We start from the raw sequence: 18,778 nt of genomic DNA, 5'->3' as shown, positions 1-18,778 counted from the left end.
AAAGTGGTTAAAACATTCATACGTTCTTTATTAGTATTCTGGTTTGTTTACATTTGTTAGCCTTGAGTTTGATCAAAGTTCAATGTAATTGAGCACTGTGCCTTTAAGAAATGAAAAATTTGAACAGAGCTAAGTGACGTCACAGGAAGACGTGTGAATATGTCCATGGACTTTAAAAAAAGTGCACCATCTGTAGTTGTAGCTTACTACAAAGAAATAAAAGAAAACATATCTAAAAAGCTTTACCATCACTGAAAGAGACACTTCTTCAAGCAAACCTCTCTGTGAGTAAAAAATAGTTTATTGTTTGTACGTATTAAATAAATAATACATATTGCTTTATTAAACATTTAACTCGAACTGTGGCAAAAAAAAAGTTAGGCTAAAGAAGAAAACGGCCTTGTGCGTGTTTTGTTTAAGGGTGCAACAAACACAACATATATAATGATAATAACAGGAATAACACATATACTAATATTCAAGACTGTAAATTATCAATTTTAAATTATTCAGTGTTGTGTGCAAGTGTTCGATATACAAGGTCAGTGGAGCGTCTTGAGGCATGGCTGCGTCCCAAACCGCACCCTTGCTCACTTGTTACCTTTCCTTGAGGGGCGGAAGTACTATGTTCGCCATCTTAAGGGTTGTCCCAATTCCTTAGGGAATGAGTGACGGGTGTTTTATGTGCCTTCCACTGCACCCTTCGACTGAGTGTACAAAACAGTTGACTTCTGCGGAAGTGTTTTTGTGCTGAAGTCCCAGAACACTTTATGTTAAAGCGGAGAAAAGTGGGAACAATTTGCAAATATGGCAGATGCGGCTGCACATAAATGTAATTAGATAGGAAATTGCAGATTTTGTTAAGTTATTTATTATTATTATTATTATTATTATTATTATTATTATTATTATTATTTATTTATTAGCAGACGCCCTTATCCAGGGCGACTTACAATCGTAAGCAAATACATTTCAAGTGTTACAATACAATAAGAGCAAGAAATACAATAACTTTTGTTCAAGCAAAGTACAAGTGTGACAAACCAAAATTCAATAATACAGCAGATAATAGTGATAGTTACATCAGGATGTGATTAAATACAAAGTACTACAGGTTAAACACTTGGCAGATTACAGTATTCTGAAGTACAGGATTAGATGCAGTAAAATAGGGGGCAGATAAGAGCAAAATAAAGCACATTTACATGAAGGGTGATAGTGTCCCAGGATACAAACAGAGGAGTTCTACAGGTGCTGTTTGAAGAGGTGAGTCTTAAGGAGGCACCGGAATGTGGTCAGGGACTGGGCAGTCCTGACATCTGTAGGAAGGTCATTCCACCACTGCGGAGCAAGGGTGGAGAAGGAGCAGGCTCTGGAGGCAGGGGAGCGTAGCGGAGGTAGAGCTAGTCTTCTAGTGCAGACGGAGCGGAGAGGTCGAGTGGGGGTGTAGGGAGAAATGAGGGTCTGGAGGTAGCTGGGTGCAGTCTGGTCAAGGCATCTGTAGGCTAGTACAAGAGTCTTGAACTGGATGCGAGCGGTGATCGGGAGCCAGTGGAGCGAGCGGAGTAGTGGAGTAGAGTGGGCGAAGCGAGGCAGAGAGAACACCAGGACCAGGGGTCACAAATGGAGATTAGATAAAGGGGCATTCAGAACAGAAAATAGGAGGCACTTTTTTACACAGAGAATTGTGAGGGTCTGGAACCAACTCCGCAGTAATGTTGTTGAAACTAACACCCTGGGATCCTTCAAGAAGCTGCTTGATGAGATTCTGGGATCAATAAGCTACTAACAACCAAATGATCAAGATGGGCTGAATGGCCTCCTCTCGTTTGTAAACTTTCTTATGTTCTTAATACTAATCCCTGTGGTACACCACTGGTTACCTCGCTCCATTTTGAGGTTTCTCCTCTGATCAATACTTTCTGTTTTCTACATGTTAACCACTCCCTAATCCATGTGCATGCATTTCCTTGAATCCCTACTGTGTTCAGTTTGAGAATTAATCTTTTATATGGGACTTTGTCAAAAGCTTTCTGGAAATCTAAATAAACCATGTCGTACGCTTTGCAATTATCCATTGTCGATGTTGCATCCTCAAAAAAATCAAGCAGGTTAGTTAGACATGATCTCCCTTTCCTAAAACCATGCTGACTGTCTCCCAGGATACTGTTACCATATAGGTAATTTTCCATTTTGGATCTTATTATAGTTTCCATAAGTTTACATATACAGACGTGCTCAAATTTGTTGGTACTCCTCCACAAAAAACGAAGAATGCACAATTTTCTCTGAAATAACTTGAAACTGACAAAAGTAATTTGCATCCACCATTGTTTATTCCATATTTAATAGAAATCAGACTTTGCTTTTGATTTTTTATTCAACATAATATTGTAAATAATAAAGCATATCAAAATGGCATGGACAAAAATGATGGGACCGCTAACCTAATATTTTGTTGCACAACCTTTAGAGGCAATCACTGCAATCAAACATTTTCTGTAGCTCTCAATGAGACGTCTGCACCTGTTAACAGGTAGTTTGGCCCACTCTTCCTGAGCAAACTGCTCCAGCTGTCTCAGGTTTGATGGGTGCCTTCTCCAGACTGCAAGTTTCAGCTCTTTCCATAGATGTTCCATAGGATTCAGATCAGGACTCCTAGAAGGCCACTTCAGAATAGTCCAATGTTTTGTTCTTATCCATTCTTGGGTGCTTTTAGCTGTGTGTTTTGGGTCATTATCCTGTTGGAGGACCCATGACCTGCGACTGAGACAGAGCTTTCTGACACTGGGCAGTACGTTTCGCTCCAGAATGCCTTGATAGTCTTGAGATTTCATTCAAGGCACCCTGTGCCAGGCGCAGCAAAGCAGCCCCAAAACATAACCGAGCCTCCTCCATGTTTCACTGTAGGTATGGTGTTCTTTTCTTTGAAAGCTTCATTTTTTCGTCTGTGAACATAGAGCTGATGTGACTTGCCAAAAAGCTCCAGTTTTGACATAGCTGTCCAAAGGACATTCTCCCAGAAGGATTCTGGCTTGTCAATATGCATTTTAGCAAATTCCAGTCTGGCTTTTTTATGTTTTTTCTGTCAAAAGTGGAGTCCTCCTGGGTCTTCTTCCATGGAGCCCACTTTCGCTCAAAATGCGACTGATGGTACGATCAGAAACTGACGTACCTTCACCTTGGAGTTCAGCTTGCATCTCTTTGGCAGTTATCCTTGGTTCTTTTTCTACCATTCGCACTATCCTTCTGTTCAATCTGCGGTCGATTTTCCTCTTGCGGCCGCGCCCAGGGAGGTTGGCTACAGTTCCATGGACCTTAAACTTCTTAATAATATTTGCAACTGTTGTCACAGGAACATCAAGCTGCTTGGAGATGGTCTTGTAGCCTTTACCTTTACCATGCTTGTCTATTATTTTCTTTCTGATCTCCTCAGACAACTCTCTCCTTTGCTTTCTCTGGTCCATGTTCAGTGTGGTGCACACAATGATACCAAACAGCACAGTGACTACTTTTCTCCATTTAAATAGGCTGAATGACTGATTACAAGATTGGAGACATGGGTGATACTAATTAAAGAAACTAATTAGTTTGAAATATCACTATAATCCAATTATTTATTATCTTTTCTAAGGGGTACCAACAAATGTGTCCAGGCCATTTTAGAATATCTTTGTAGAATAAGCAATAATTCATCTCTTTTCACAGCTTCTTTGCTTTATTCTATGACATACCAAAGGCATGCAAGTATACATGATAAATTAGCTTTTAATTTCATCACTTTTCAGGAGGAATGAAGCATTATTTCAATGAGCTGTAAGGGTACCAACAAATTTGAGCACGTCTGTAATAGAAGTCAGGCTCATTGGTCTGTAGTTACCTGGTTCGGTTTTGTCTCCCTTTTTGTGGATCGGTATTACGTTTGCAATTTTCCAGTCTGTCTGCACAACCCCAGTGTCAAGAGACTGTTGCATAATCTTGGCTAGCGGTTTGTAAATAACTTCTTTCATTTCTTTGAGTACTATTGGGAGGATCTCATTCGGCCCAGGGGATTTGTTTATTTTAAGAGCTCCTAGTCCCTTTAACACAATAGCTTTCGACAAGTTCGAAGTTGACTATAAAATCAGGTCCTGCGAAACTCTTGTGACGTGATTTATAGCTGGAATTGAGTAGATTTGGTTGGGCGAAAGCAAACCACTCCCCCTTCTCAACCCACTTGTAGCGATAGCTGCTTTTTGAAGGGCCAAAAGGGCTTGTTTTGGTTCTGCAAGATTTCACATGGAGAACTGCTTGTATTTTATTACCGCCAATGCTTTCGCGTCCTCGTTTGCTAAGTACTAACTTTGATTTGATCCGGCCCTTAGTTTCTAAGTTTCACCTTAAATTATAATTTAAAATGGAATAGGGTTTTCTGCCTTGTGTAACAAGTTTTATATCAGCTTGTGCAAACAAGCCAGTATGGTAGATAATGTACATAGAATAAAGAGTTGAGAATCTAGGGAGGCAGGATATGTAATACATGTTTTTTTATTATTATTATTATATCATTTCTACAATTCAGTCTTCATAAAAAATGAAAGACACAGGCATCGGCCAGGCAAATTGTGAAACATACAATGGGACCCTTACATATTGTGACAGGGATGGCTTTGTGGTGACGTCAGACCAGGAAGAGACTGACAACAAAACAGGCAAGTACTGTGGGGCAAGACGCAAATGCGCTAGTTTCTTTATTAATAAAAGATTTAAACAAAACTCAACCTGTGCCTGAGCTTGATTGCTTGTTAATTATTCAATCGGCTCAGGCACAGTCTCCACGTGAAGTGATTTGGCAGGGAAGGTAATTAACTTTTTTTCTGCTGACTTTAAACACTTGTGCCCAAATATATCCATTTAAATAATAACAACACCACACAAACACAAAATAAAATAAAATAAAATTACGCACCGGGGCGAGGTGTACCCCGCCACAAACAGACAAATATATATATAAAATTCCAGACATACAGTAATAAGGTTAGAGGTTTTAAAACAGCATTTTTACCATTCAGTAGTTTCTAAACTATAATCTCTACTTACCCCTTTCTCACTCGACTGTACAGACCCCTCAGAGCTTCAGCAGCTGAGTTGTACCCAAAATTTCTGGCCACATCCTTACTGACAAACACCTGGGTGAAATTAAACAGTGTCAGATTTATCATTGTATTTACACCATAATGTAACTCTTAAAGTGGATGTAGCCAAGGTTAGACTCCTACAGAAAATAGTGAGTGGACTGTATAGGGTTATCCAGTGAGGAGCAACGGTGCGCATTTTCCTATGCGCAAGAGGCTTTTGGAAGTGGGGGATTTTTCACAATTTACAGTATCTGTGTAGTCAATTGTACATCTAAAAAGATGAAGAAATTGATCCGTAGATATTATTTGGGGAGCCTGGGTCTATGAAAAATCATACAGTTAAGCTGTATCTGCACTAAATAATTTAGCAGTCATTGCAGTCCAATGGGAGTATCCACACCAGCAGCGAGCGACGTGAGTGACGTCGCATTGAGAACATTTCACATCGCTAAAATAGGACCTGTTTCTATTTTTTTTTTCGGCACGTGACTGGAATGAAACTGAACAATCAGAAACAAGGTTAACACCCTTGACACACATCAAACACACACCTCAAAACAAGTTAATCATGGACGACGAAAAGTAAAATTTATGAGATGTAGTAGTATCCATTATTATATGATTGCAAATTGAACGACTACAAAGACGATGCCTGTGTGGCTTGCAGGTGGTGCATTTAGCAGCACCGAGACATTTTCTTTCAGATTATGCAAGTTGCATAAAAATAGGTTTATTAATAAGCACAAAAAAAAACAGAGCATATACACCTGTGATCGAAAGCAGGGTGTACTTCATTTCAGTGAATGTGACATCACAGCCTTGTTAGTTCCACGCCTTTCTGGAGCGATGTGACAGTCAAAACGTTTTTCTTTTAGCTACCTACCATATTTGTTTTTGGAAAATGTAACGGTGGTACATGATGAAGAGGAGTTTGAGACTTCTTCAGTCTTGTGAAAACTGAAACTGTTACCTAGCATTTTCTATTTTGTGGATTAAATATCATTGTTCTCCAGTTTTAAATAATCATTGTCTAATCCTAACATTTTTAATCATTATACCAAACATGCAGTGTATGTTTTTAAACATTTTTTTGGGGACCAGTTAGGAGATGTGAATAGCCATATTGTTTTCCAAATGGTTTCATGTGAGTACATCCGGCATTAACATTTTTAAAAATCCAGTATTGCACTGAATATAGCCTTGCAACCAAATAATATTTCTCAAGAACAGGCAAGGATAGACCTCCTAGTTTAGAGTGAGTCTCCTTTTCTTTATTCTGGGCTCTGTCCCTTCCATAGAAAATCTACCCAACAAAGATTGGCAGCATTTTCCAGTTCAGCATGTTTTACTTTTAATTCAAATTATTATACTGATTATTGGTAGCCTAAAACTTAGATCAAATTTTTATATAATTCTTTACGTACAAATAAATTTTCCCATCCAACTTAAGCTGCATTCACACTGGGCGCGAGCGAAGTCGCCGAATGCCTATCCACACCAGACGCGACTTGGAAACGATCCAAAAGACTGGAAATAAATACATAACCATGCCTATGCATTCCTATTGGACATACTAGAGATGGGCTGTACCATTACAAAATAGGTCTTGTTTGGTTACCTAACACTCGAAAGTCAACAATAGACCAGAAAAACACAGAAAACTAAAGCCTGAGATTGGCAGCTATGAGACGGCGTCTGCCAGTAAAAAAATGTAAGGGGAACGAAAATTATGAATGCCGATGAGATGTTATTTTTGATTTGACTGAGGCATTTTTTGTGCTAATATTCCCCTGGAAAAAATTGATAATCCCAAACTACGTGCATTTCTGAACAAACATGTAATAATGCGGGAGCAATTCCTTCAACGGGTCAACTGAGAAGGGAATATCTACCCAAAATTGCTGAGTTGCACAAGATGAAAATTGTACAACTGGTAAAGATGTCTGACAGTGTATCTGTAGTTACTGACAAGTCTACAAATGCAAAAGATCTGTATGTTTTGCACATTTCCTTTGTTCTCCAAGCACTATTGAATACCTTTGAACTGAAAGTAATATTAGCCGATACAGTTAATCTGCACTCTGTGAATTGCTCATCTGTGGCACAGGGCGTTGTGATATGTTTAAACGCATCTGAAATTCATTTTAATAATGTGACTGGATTTGTCTCCAATAATTCCAGTCACATGATCAAGGAATACAATGACATTCTTCGAGGTTTAATAATTTTCTGAAAGCAGACAAGCTGGTTGCAACCATTAAAATAATTGTTTAAACATTGCCCAAGCAGAAAACTACATTTTAAAGACCACCTGACAGAAGCAATCCAACAGGAAGGCTGTACTTTACCCATAAAGTTGCCATCTGAGCCATGCATAACACGATGGGACACTTGGTATTCTGCTGCTGAATATCATTCCAAATACATCCCATTTTATGCAAGCTTTGTGGAAGAGGAAATGCACACCAAACACTGTAGTGTTAAAGGACCTCCAGAAATTGCTTAAAGATGTGCAAAGTTTAAAATCTCAACTCTCCCTAATTGCAACGCATGCCAAAGGACTGGCGGATCCGATTCAGTGGTTTGAAAGCCGTGAAGTGAGAGTCAATCAAACATATAATCAAGTTGCAGAATTAATAAATCCATACCGAGCAATGGCACAAGAGGTACACAGCACAGACGCCGCAATAAACAAACTATGTGTAAAAACCTTCCATGACGTTTCTGAAAAACTGCCTAATTACTACAACCCCGAACAATGCAAAAAGAAACCATGTTTTTTTTCAACCAGCTCATAACTTTCCGGTGGTAGTAAGAATCGCAAAAATAAAAAAGTTATAAGCACTACCTAGAACCGCCAAAAGCAGTCATTTTGACGGATTGTTACAATACGTGCTTTTATTGTTAATATAACCTGCAATACGCCATTTTTTTATATGTGTACAAGCCAGTTTGTTATCTCTACCTCCGCTGAGTTACAGCAGTATGTATTTGAATAGAATATCGCGCTTGACGTCTAGATATGTGTTATCCAAATCTCTATTGTAATCCTATCAATTCCTTGGAGAACTGCCATCTGGCTGTCTATGTGAGCATATATAGTCTGCTGTCTTATAATATTACTGTTGCAAGAATTTTACTCAAGATATATTTGCATTGGCAGAAATTTGGAACGACTTCACTGAAAACAGCATTGCCTGTTTCAAGCTAAACATAAAACAATACATGGACAAGCAGCTGTTTCTAACAAAAGCACAATGTCGCTGGACACAATGCGTGTCAAACAAATCTGTCAAATTTGGGATCAAGTTTTGGCTGGCAGCTGACCCTACCCCTACGTGTGCAAAGATGAAACTCACCCAACTGGTCAGAGACTGGATGACAATGTGGTACTTAGGCTGATGTAACCGTGCTTAAGAAAAGGAATGAATGTTACCAATGACATTTTTTTTATTTCACTGTAATTAGCACAAGAGTTGAAGAAAAGCAAAACAAAAAAAAAACAGCCTGATTGGAACAGTAAACAGAGCGAGAAGAGAGTTTCCACCATCCGCGCAAAACTTAGTACTCTGTGTATTTTACAATGTACTGGACATGGCAGCCATCAATTCCTTCGTTTTGTACAATAAATGCACCGGGGAAAATATCATCTTATGATGCTAGCCACAGAGCTTTGGCAGAAACATTTCAATCAGAAAACTGCAAAACGGCAGGGAAACGCAGCTCAATCTGGATACAGTGCGTATCAAGTGACGCACGCAACAGAAAACAATGCCAGGTAACTAAATGCAATAAAAATAAGACGTCTGATATCTGTGCCCAGTGTGAAAGAGCAGTATGTGGTAAACGCATACAAGTTGATGAGCGTTACATCTGTGTGGATTGTGCTAATATGGGGGCTACTTTGAAGTATGTTTCCCTGAATGCGAATTCCCGTTACACAATGGGAACCGAGTTCTTTTCTTTTTTATAAATAATTATTTCGATTTTACAATTCTGTATATAGGCCTACATATAACCAGTTTACAGCTGGTTACACAATATTTTTTTTTTGAAATGTTTATTTTATTATAGGTTTTCATTTTTTGAAGTTGTGCTATGCAGTAGGCTAATGTGAAATAAACACTTTTATGTTATTTTTGTAAATAACTACTTCATTTTTACAATTTTGTATGTACATATAGCAATTTACACCTGTTTACACTATCTTCTTTTGAAATTTTATTATAAAAAACAAAGCCTTTTGTTAATTTTTTCGAACGAACCTTATAGTTTACCTCGCCCACTGCCTCAATAATTTCATATGGTCCTTGCTAATGAGAAAAGAGCTTGCTCTCGGGGGTTGGTACTAATACCATGACCCCATCACCGGGCAGTCTTATTGTACTGGAACGCCTGCGTCTCCTCGGCTTGCTCTACGTGTAACCTGACTATGGGTGCTACTCGCTCTATGCGTTCCTGTGGCTGTAAGACATGGTCCACCACATTCCTACCCCGGGGTCTCTGGGCTTCCCAAGACTCTTTGGCAATGTCCAGTAACCATCTGGGGTGTCTGCCATAAAGCAGTTCAAACGGTGAGAACCCAGTGGAAGACTGGGGTACTTCTCGAACCGCGAACATTAGAAATGACAACAGATCCCAGTCTCGACCCTCTTTGTCTGCTTCGTAACATGGCCTTGAGGGTCTTATTAAAACTCTCCACCAGGCCATCCATTTGGGGGGGTGTGGCAAAGTGGTTGCTGATTATGTACAGGTGCAGAGGTGATGCAGCGTAGGAATAAACAGACAGAGATTTGTAATCCGGTATGGAAAAATATCTGTTTTATTTTAGTTATAATCCAGGTCTGGTGACCAAATAATAAACTCTGGTTATACACAGCGATGCGTAAAACATGGAGAACAGTAACAGGGATTGCAGCCCTAAACAATAAACACAGTATCTCTCCCACAATATACAACCACGGTCACCAGTCCTGGGTGCATGCTATAGTGCTCGTGGTGGATGATACAGTTTAACCCTTTGCGGTCCAATTATTCCTATCAGGTCCAATGTCGGACCCTGTCCGACATCATTATAGAGATGCAAAAAACGGGTTTCTAGTCGTTTTTTCTCTGGAAAAAGCCGAGAAAACCATTCAATGACCGAGTGGGAACGACATGAGCCGAGACAAGTCGAAAAAAAAAAGGCGTATCTCATGAATAGTCATACATGGCCCTGGTATCAGATAACGGGGCGGTCATAAATAAACAAGCTGAATGGTACTGTATCAGCGCACAGAGAACACAGACATTTGCAGAGCTTTTTTGAGATGTTATAGTAATAGAATAATGACTTGGATCACATTATTGAGGAGTTTGGTGATAAAATGAGTGATCAGGAGATGATCGATCGGTATGTACCACTATTATTATTATTATTATTTATTGATTAGCCTCTGTGAAAGCGATAGCGAACGAAAGGGTGGGGCGGGGCTGGAGATGCCTAGTGAGTGTTTTGTTGATATGCAGGGCCTTTTAAACCCGTTTGAAAAAAAATACTTTAAAAAAGCGCATCTAAAATTAACTGCGCGTGTGAAAGTAAATTGGACCTGATGTGCCTGACGCGCATTTAATAAATGGACTGCAAAGGTTTAAAGAGTGACAAATAGTGCAGTGCTGTTCCAGGTTCAGTGCTGGCTCTTAGCGACAGCTCCGGAATGTGTTAGCCGTCTATAAACACACAAGTAACAATTATAGACAAGACAAACAAACATACAGTCACGATACTCTTAACACACAGTGCACGGGTCCTTCCAGGTCTATTTCGAAACCAGAAGCGAAGGAAAAGATGTACAATTCTCCAGTCCCTTTTATGCGATTATGCATGACCCCTTGGTAAATGATTGCAGCTGATTCTATTGCCTGCAGCTGCTACGTCGTTTACCTTCCAGGTCAATACATTCCCGCACTGGAGTCTCGTCTTTTTCCAGGCTGACTGACTTCCCGACCCAGGGAATGAACTATCAGGACAACCTGTCCAAAGACTTTCCCTTTCGCTACTTCGTACCCTCACAGGTCAAGAGGGAGATTTACAACCAGAACTCATTATATTTCTGTCACAGGGTGGTACACGGAGGTTTTGATGGGTGTAATGTGGAGCATGTTACATAAATCTTTCATAAGTCTAATGACAAATGGAGTTCCCTGATCTGTTAGTATTTCTTTTGGTATCCCTACCCGTGAGAACTGTACTAATTCTAGCGCCATTTTTCGAAGCGGTATTCCGTAAGGATATTGCCTCGGGATATCTAATGGCATAGTCCATTATGACTAGGATATACTCATGACCCCTGGCTGACTTACTCAAGGGACCCACAAAATCCATAGCGATTCGCTCAAACGGAATATCAATAATAGGGAGAGGTTGTAAAGGTGCCCTCAATCTAGGTCGGGGACTGGCCAACTGGCACTCCGGGCACGACCGGCAATATAACTCCACAGCGCGTCTGATTCCCACCCAATAGAACCGACGAAGAATACGCTGTAATGTCTTCTCCTCCCCCAAATGACCCCTAAACAGGTGTGTATGAACCAAACGGCCGATTGATATAATTTAGGAACTAACAACTGTTCAATTGGTTCCCCATTTAATTCTATGCATCGGTAAACAAGGTCATTATTTACTATAAAATATTCGTGAGGATTAATCGGAACGTTAGCAACGGGCACCCCGTTTACCCTAGTTACCCTTGCCTTGATGTTGACCAAGGTGGGGTCATTGGCTTGTTCCCTAGCGAACCGGGAATAAGCTGGAGTGCCACTCTTCCGGGCTGCTTGCAGCCTCTGGTGGTGCTGGTGGAGTTGTGGTGTCCCGTACAATGTCTTCCGACGTGCACTGTGTTCCTATCCCCTTATTAACCCGTTTCTTTTCCAATCTACGCTATTTACGTGATTTTATAGGTCTAATAATATGTTTCTCCTCAAACAAATGAGTCAATGAATGGGAAGATACTCATGAGGCTCTCTACAGGCTCCATTGTTGCTGATATATGTGGTTCAGGGTCAGCCAATGCCCCCTTCATTTGGACCAGGTGTGGGAACCCTGGATAGTCTCTCCCCAGGATCACCTGGTGGGGTAACTTTGGTACTACCCCGACCCGCAGTGTAGAGTGGAAATCACCGATACACACTTTAGCGAGGGTTGTGGGGTAGTATTTCACTTCCCCGTGTATGCAGGTGACCCCGGTCCTGAGACTATTATCCTATTTAGCAGCTGGAAAAATGGTCAAGGCTGCTAACGTTATTGAGCGTCCCAAATCGACGAGAGCCATGGTATTTCTCCCATTCACTGTTACAGGGATCAAATAGGGCGGCTTTTGGCCTGTATCACTTGTGACCACAATTCCCCTACAAAAATGTTCCCCCACATTACAATCCATGGCCTCATCATTTTTACAATTGTTTACGGTATGCCCAACTTTGTTACATCTAAAACAACGGTGAATCACTCGCTCCCCCTCCCCCGGACTATAGGTTAACCCTAGGTTTTGTCCCTTCTTGGTCTGAGACCACTTTTCGCCCCCTCCCGGCGCTGCCGGGGTTTACCCATTCTTGGTGCAGAGCGAGGTCTCCATGAGGCGTGGGGTGGGGGCTGAAGGTCGGGCTAGTTCCTCAGCGGTCAGCTGTCGTTCCACCAGATCAATAAACTCATTGATGGTGGCCGGGACTCCTTGGCCTACCCACTTCCGCAAGGGGGCTGGAAGTGACCTCAAGTAGCGATCCATGACAAGGATCTCCACTACCTTGTTGGCATCGTTGGCTTCCGGTTTCAACCATTGGGTCGCCAGACAAATCAGATCAAACAATTGTGATCTTGGTGGAACACCTGGTTGGTACGTCCAGGCGTGGTATTTCTGCGCCCTGACTGCTGTGGTAACTCTGGCCCGGGCCAGGATCTCTGCCTTCAGGTGGGTGTAGTCGTCGGTGTAGGCTGGGGTGAGGTCATGGTAAGCCTTTTGGGCTTCTCCAAGTAGGAAGGGGGCTAGAATCCCTGCCCACTTTTCTTTTGGCCATGCCTCTCTGGTGGCCGTCCTCTCAAAGGCCAGGAGGAACGCCTCCACATCATCCTCCTTGGTCATTTTCTGAAGCACATGGGTAGACCGGATTGTAAATGGGGTAGGCATGGTTAGTTTCTCTAGTATGGCCCTCCTTTCTTCTTGCGCCGCTTCCATCATCATAGTTTGGATGCGGTTAGTCTCTTGCTGGACCGCTGTGGTGTTGGTGAGGGCTCGAACGAGGGTGACCATGTCTGCCATAGTTACGGTGAGCCAACGAGTTTCCAAGCTCGTTAACAAGATCCCACTGCTGCCACCACTTGTGAAAGATTTGTAGTGGGAGGTGTGTTTGGCAGGTAACATTGAATGGTTTTCTCGTGCACTTTTGCTGGCTTTTAAAAATGACATAAAAAAGGTCCCACATTCACACAACTTGACCTAATTTTAAGCTATTTCAAGCTACTTTAAGATTTCTTTTTAATTGATTTATTTTATGACAAATAACATTTTGTTCACTAAATTTTTCTGTGGCACAAATCCGTGACAAGAACAAGGTCTTTACATACGCTGTGAAAGATTTGTAGTGGGAGGTGTGTTTGGCAGGTAACAAACAGACTGGGTCACATCAGGGTGGGGCGGGGCTGGAGATGCCTAGTGAGTGCCTTTTAAACCCATTTGACTGTGACCGTCTAAAATTAACTGCGTGTGTGAAAATAAAAATTGGACCTGACGCACCTGACACGCACTTAATAAATGGACTGCAAAGGGTTAAAGAAAAGTCCTGGGTTCCCAGTAGGGTATAAACGTGGCTAAACAGCTCCACCTCCGAAGGGTTGGAGACACAGGTAAGTAGCAATGTCCGTGTGGGCCAAGGGTTACCCCTTCTGGTTAGAAGCCCCGACGGTAAGGAATCCAAAGTGGTGAAAGGCTGACCTCTCGTGGTCAGCCTGGGTAAGTATTAGGAGTCCAAGATGGTGTCCCCTTTCCCCCCTGGGAGTGTGGCGACAGGTCCACGTGGCAAACACAAACAGAACTATGCAGTGTCCCCGTTGTTCCCGCAACAAATACAACTGTCTTCCATTTTATGGCAGATAAACAATAATATCTCGACTGTGATTTTACTCACCCACCGTCATAATAATTACACGTTGCACAACACAACACTCTTTTAAATAAAAGGTACAATACCCTCAAAGTAACGAGGCAAGAAGCTGACGTTGATTGAATCCCAGGAAAACACAAGAACCGTTCTCTTCCTTGACCAAACACGACTGCCCTGAGCTACAAAATTGCAGGGTTTTTATACCCAAAGGCCACGCCCCTACTTCAATTAGGCCCCATGGCTCTCTGGGTAATGTAGTTCTTAGCTCTAAACCGCCATTTCTTAAAGTGGCAGAGCCCAGCTCTGTCACAACGCATAAAGCGAAGTTTTGTGGAGATTCACCAAACAAACAAAAATATTATCAAGGTCCTACTATTGCATACATTGTAAAACAAAGCCAACCCTTACGTTTGTATTCTGTGTGACACATGCCGACATTACCAAGCTCATAAATAGTTTTGAAGAGTTCACCGGACTGTTTTAAAAAGAAAAACTAAATAAAAGTAAATAATAGAAGGTTAGTGGAGACCGGCGCATAACACAGATTTTAATAATAATAATATTTATTATGAAGATGGTGATTATGTTGTGCTTAACAACAACAACAAAATAATAATAATAATAATAATAATAATAATAATAATAATAATAATAATAATATTGCACTTTAATATACTTAAAGTTAATAAACAAAAAGGATCAAAGAAGAAATTTGTAAAGAAACACAATTGCGATTGCAGTAAGTTGTATATATAAATGTATAACAAAATAATGTTGCTGAAAATATCATTTCAACTATACTACTATTGTCCAGCTGTCTTTTGACAGATGCACCAGGCTTCAAATCAGACTACTACGACTACGACTACTACTGAGGCGCCACACTTTTTTGAGCTCCTCAGTTTCCACATTAAAAACGATAAAAACAGTTTTCAACTTTTTATTTTGGAAATCTTTTTACAATTTAGTTTATCTAAAGTAGTAGTGCACCTTTTGGTTGAAAAACATTTTGATTTAGTGGTTTTATTTAAAAAAAATAAACACTTTTTTAGTTTTTTCTTTCTCTCCCTGCAATTGTGCTTGTCAGCAAATGCAGGAGAGATTTTTCCTTCTTTGATTTTTATTTATTTTTACAAACACATTTTCACTAAGCTTTTAATTTTACCTTAAAGGTTTAATTTTTGTCTTTTTATTAATATTATTTTCATTTATAAAACTGTTTTAACTGTTTTAGTTTTTTATTTAAAAATCGTTTTGTTTTAAAATCCCCCCATCTCTGCTGTGTGCAGAGTGGGGGAAGGGCAGGCATGGAGCACAGGCCGTGTGCTCCTTTGTTTGCCCTCCGTTTGATTTTTGATTTTTCTTTAAAGTTTAAAACTATTTTTTGTTTTAAACTTTTATTTATTTTTTTAATTTTCTTTGTATTGTATTTATTTATTTATTTATCAATATGGAAAAAAAACCCTTGTGTTTTTGATTGTTTTGTTTTTATTTTTTGCACTGGGGGGGGGGGGGGTGAATTTTTATTTGTTTGTTTAAAAATGAATAAATAATTTATTTTTCTTTTATTTATTTAAAAAAAAACTTTTTGTTTTTGGGAAAAAAAAAAAAAACTTTTTCTGTTAGTTTCATTTTTATTTTGCCCCTGTGCTATTGGAGTGCAGGGGTGCGTGTGTGTATTTTATTTTATTTATTTAAAATAATACATAAAATAAATAAAAAGAGTGGGCAAACACCACAGCCCCCCAAACAATGGGCAAAGGCGGTGGCGAGCAACGCAGCCCCCCCATTCAAGAAGGAGGCACGGGGTGAGGTGCCTCCTACGAGACTCCCTCTCGATCGAGGTCTTCGTCAAGGCCATGGCGAAGGCGGTGGGACCAACAGCGATCGAGAGGGGTCTCAGCGTGGGGGGCATGTTTGTCCCCATTGAGCCCCTCGCAGGGTTGGGCAGCAGGGTCATCCTGTCCAATGTGCCACCTTTTATACAGGATGTGCTGCTCACGCCCCATCTGCAAGCCCTGGGGGAGCTCGACAGCCATCCACCCCACCCCCCTGGGCTGCAAAGACCAGGCCCTCCGCCACGTGCTGTCTTTCCGCCGCCAGGTGACCATTCACCTGGCTGGTCGGGAAACGGTGGAGGGCAGCTTCATGGTCCCCTTCGAGGGGACCAATTATGTCATCTTTTTTTCCTCGGAGGAGGTGTGGTGCTTTCACTGCAAGGAGCTGGGGCACCAGAAAAAGAGGTGCCCCAAGCTCCAGCAGGGCGCAAAGCCACACGCGCCCGCACCGCGCCCCTCCGAGTCCACCTCGCCCCCGGGGCCCTCAAAGAAGGCCGCCGAGGGGACCGTGGTAGCCCACCGCAAAAAGAAGGTGCCAGGTTCCATCCCCCAAGGCGGTCCAGGGCTCCACAGAAGAAGCGTTGCCCATGGAAGAGGCTCCTGCTCAGGGGCCGTAGGGGAGTGAGGAACCTGCGAGGGCAGAAGGAGCCCTTCAGGTAGATCCCCTTCCCGTCACTCAAGAGACCTCGGAAGTCGGCCCCGAACGTACCAGAGGGGCCAGCCGCAGCGGAGGTCGCCGAGGGGGCACAGGAGGGGCCCCAAAAGAGCAGCTGCCTCGGGCACCGCCTTCCTCCGGTAGCGACACGGGTTCGGAACCCTGTGTTGCCGAGGAGGAGGCGGCAGAAACAGCTCCCAAGGCAGGCATGGGCTCCGCAGACAATGCGGAGGCCATGCAAGCAACCCCCGCTGAAGGGCCGGAGGGGAAGGAAGAACCACCCCTCCCAGAAAAAGAGCTGCCTCAGGCTTCCGCCTCCGATGCAGAGGCGGATTCGGCCCCCGAGGCAGGCGTGGGCTCTGCAGACAACGCGGAGCCCATGCAGGTGACCCCTGCTGAGGGGGCGGAGGGGGGAAAAGAGCCCCCCCCCCAGAAAAAGAGCTGCCTCATGCTGTACGCCTCTGCCGAGTGCCTCTTGAAGGTGAACTGGTCCCTGACCGCGCCCCTCGTGTTCAGGATAGGAGTGCGTCAGGGCTGCCCTCTGTCCGGACAAATGTACGCGCTGTGCATCAAGCCTTTCCTCTGCCTCCTTCGCGTGGTTGGCGCTCGGCTCGTCGGACACGAGGGTGGTCCTGTCGGCCTACGCCAACGACATGCTCCTGGTGGCCTCCGATCCAGTTCACCTGGAGAGGATGCGGAGCTGCCAGAGCGTCTACTCTGCCGCTTCCTCTGCCAGGATCAACTGGAAAAAGTGCTCCGGGTTATTGGTAGGTCCCTGGCGGGTGGACTGGAGGACAAGGTGGCTCCTAGGCTGAGGTCTTGGTCGAGTCTGCTGAAACTGCTTTCCTTCAGGGGCAGGGCTCTGGTGATCAACCAGCTGGTGGCGTCAATGCTCTGGCATCGACTCACCGTCCTGAGCCCGCCCCCTGAGTTTGTGGCCAGGGTCCAGAGGAAGCTGACAGACTTCTTCTGGGCCGGAAAGCACTGGGTCTCTGTGGCGGTTCTGTGCCTCCCTCTGGCCGAGGGAGGGCAAGGGTTGGTGTGCATCAGGAGCCAGGTGCACACCTTCCTCCTCCAGACCCTGCAGAGATACCTGTACGCAGACCTGCAGTGGTGCACGCTGGCGTCTCTCCTCTTGCGCCAGCTGCATGACCTGGGCTACGACCGGCAGCTCTTTTGGATCGACCTCCGGGGAATCCATCTCCCCGAGCTGCCGGTCTTTTAACAGGACCTGCACAGGACCCGGAGCATGTTCAACGTCGGCTGAGATGCCGTTCCGACCGAGGGCGAAGGACTCCTTCTGGAGCCCCTGCTGCACAACCCCCACCTAGGTGCGCAGGCGTTGGAGTCCCCCTCGGTGCGGCGCGCGCTGATCTCGGCCAAGGTGACCAGAGTCTGGGATCTCCTGGATCGCGAGCGCTCGGAGTGGCTGACTCCTGAGTCGCTGGTCGCCAGGACGGCCGGCCGAGCGATCAGGGAGTGCAAAGCAGCGTTGCGCACTCAGACTCTGTCAGGTATCTCGAGGGAGTTCTCAGGACCGGGGAGCCACCTTCCCCCCCCTCCTACCCCCGGCTCTCTGGTGCTGCTGATCGAACCCAAGGCCCGAGACCCCCCTCAGCCTCCCCTCGAGAACAACCTGAGCAGGATCTCGCAGTTCTCCGAGACCCCCCTCCGATCCGCGTCGAGGAGGACCCTGTATGCGATGACGCTCCACACCCTCCACTTCCCCGCCCTAGTCTCCCGCCGAGACACTGCTTGACGGGAGCCCCTCCGACCCCAGGAGGGTGAGAGTCCCCAATGGGAGGCCCTGTACTCCCCGCTGGTCTCCAGGGGAGCCAGGGACTTGGGGTGGAGGGTCCTGCACGGAGCGCTTGTGTCAGGAGAGATCCTGCGTCACTTTACCGACTCGGACGCCGCATGCCCTTTCTGCGGACTGTCTGAGTCGGTAAGCCACATTTATTTTTTGTGCGCCAGGCTGCAGCCGTTCTTCCTGCTGTTAAAGAACCTCCTGCTGCAGTTCTGGCTGCATTTCT

General features: G+C 43.7%; 1 protein-coding gene across 6 annotated transcripts in view; it reads right to left on the bottom strand.

Moving 5' to 3' along the window:
- khk (ketohexokinase) overlaps positions 1–18,778 on the bottom strand; it is an 84,958-nt gene that overhangs the window by 15,447 nt on the left and 50,733 nt on the right. For all 6 annotated transcript variants that reach the window (XM_059025356.1, XM_034017753.3, XM_034017756.3 and 3 more), the window contains one exon: positions 5,080–5,168. In XM_059025356.1, the coding sequence (XP_058881339.1) occupies positions 5,080–5,168 (89 nt within the window). The remainder of the gene's footprint in view (positions 1–5,079; positions 5,169–18,778) is intronic.

This window comes from Acipenser ruthenus, chromosome 6 (assembly GCF_902713425.1).
Source record: "Acipenser ruthenus chromosome 6, fAciRut3.2 maternal haplotype, whole genome shotgun sequence".
Classification (NCBI taxonomy): Eukaryota; Metazoa; Chordata; class Actinopteri; order Acipenseriformes; family Acipenseridae; genus Acipenser; species Acipenser ruthenus.
The sequence above is the reverse complement of the archived record's forward strand: the minus strand, read 5'-3'. Positions and strand labels throughout refer to the sequence as shown.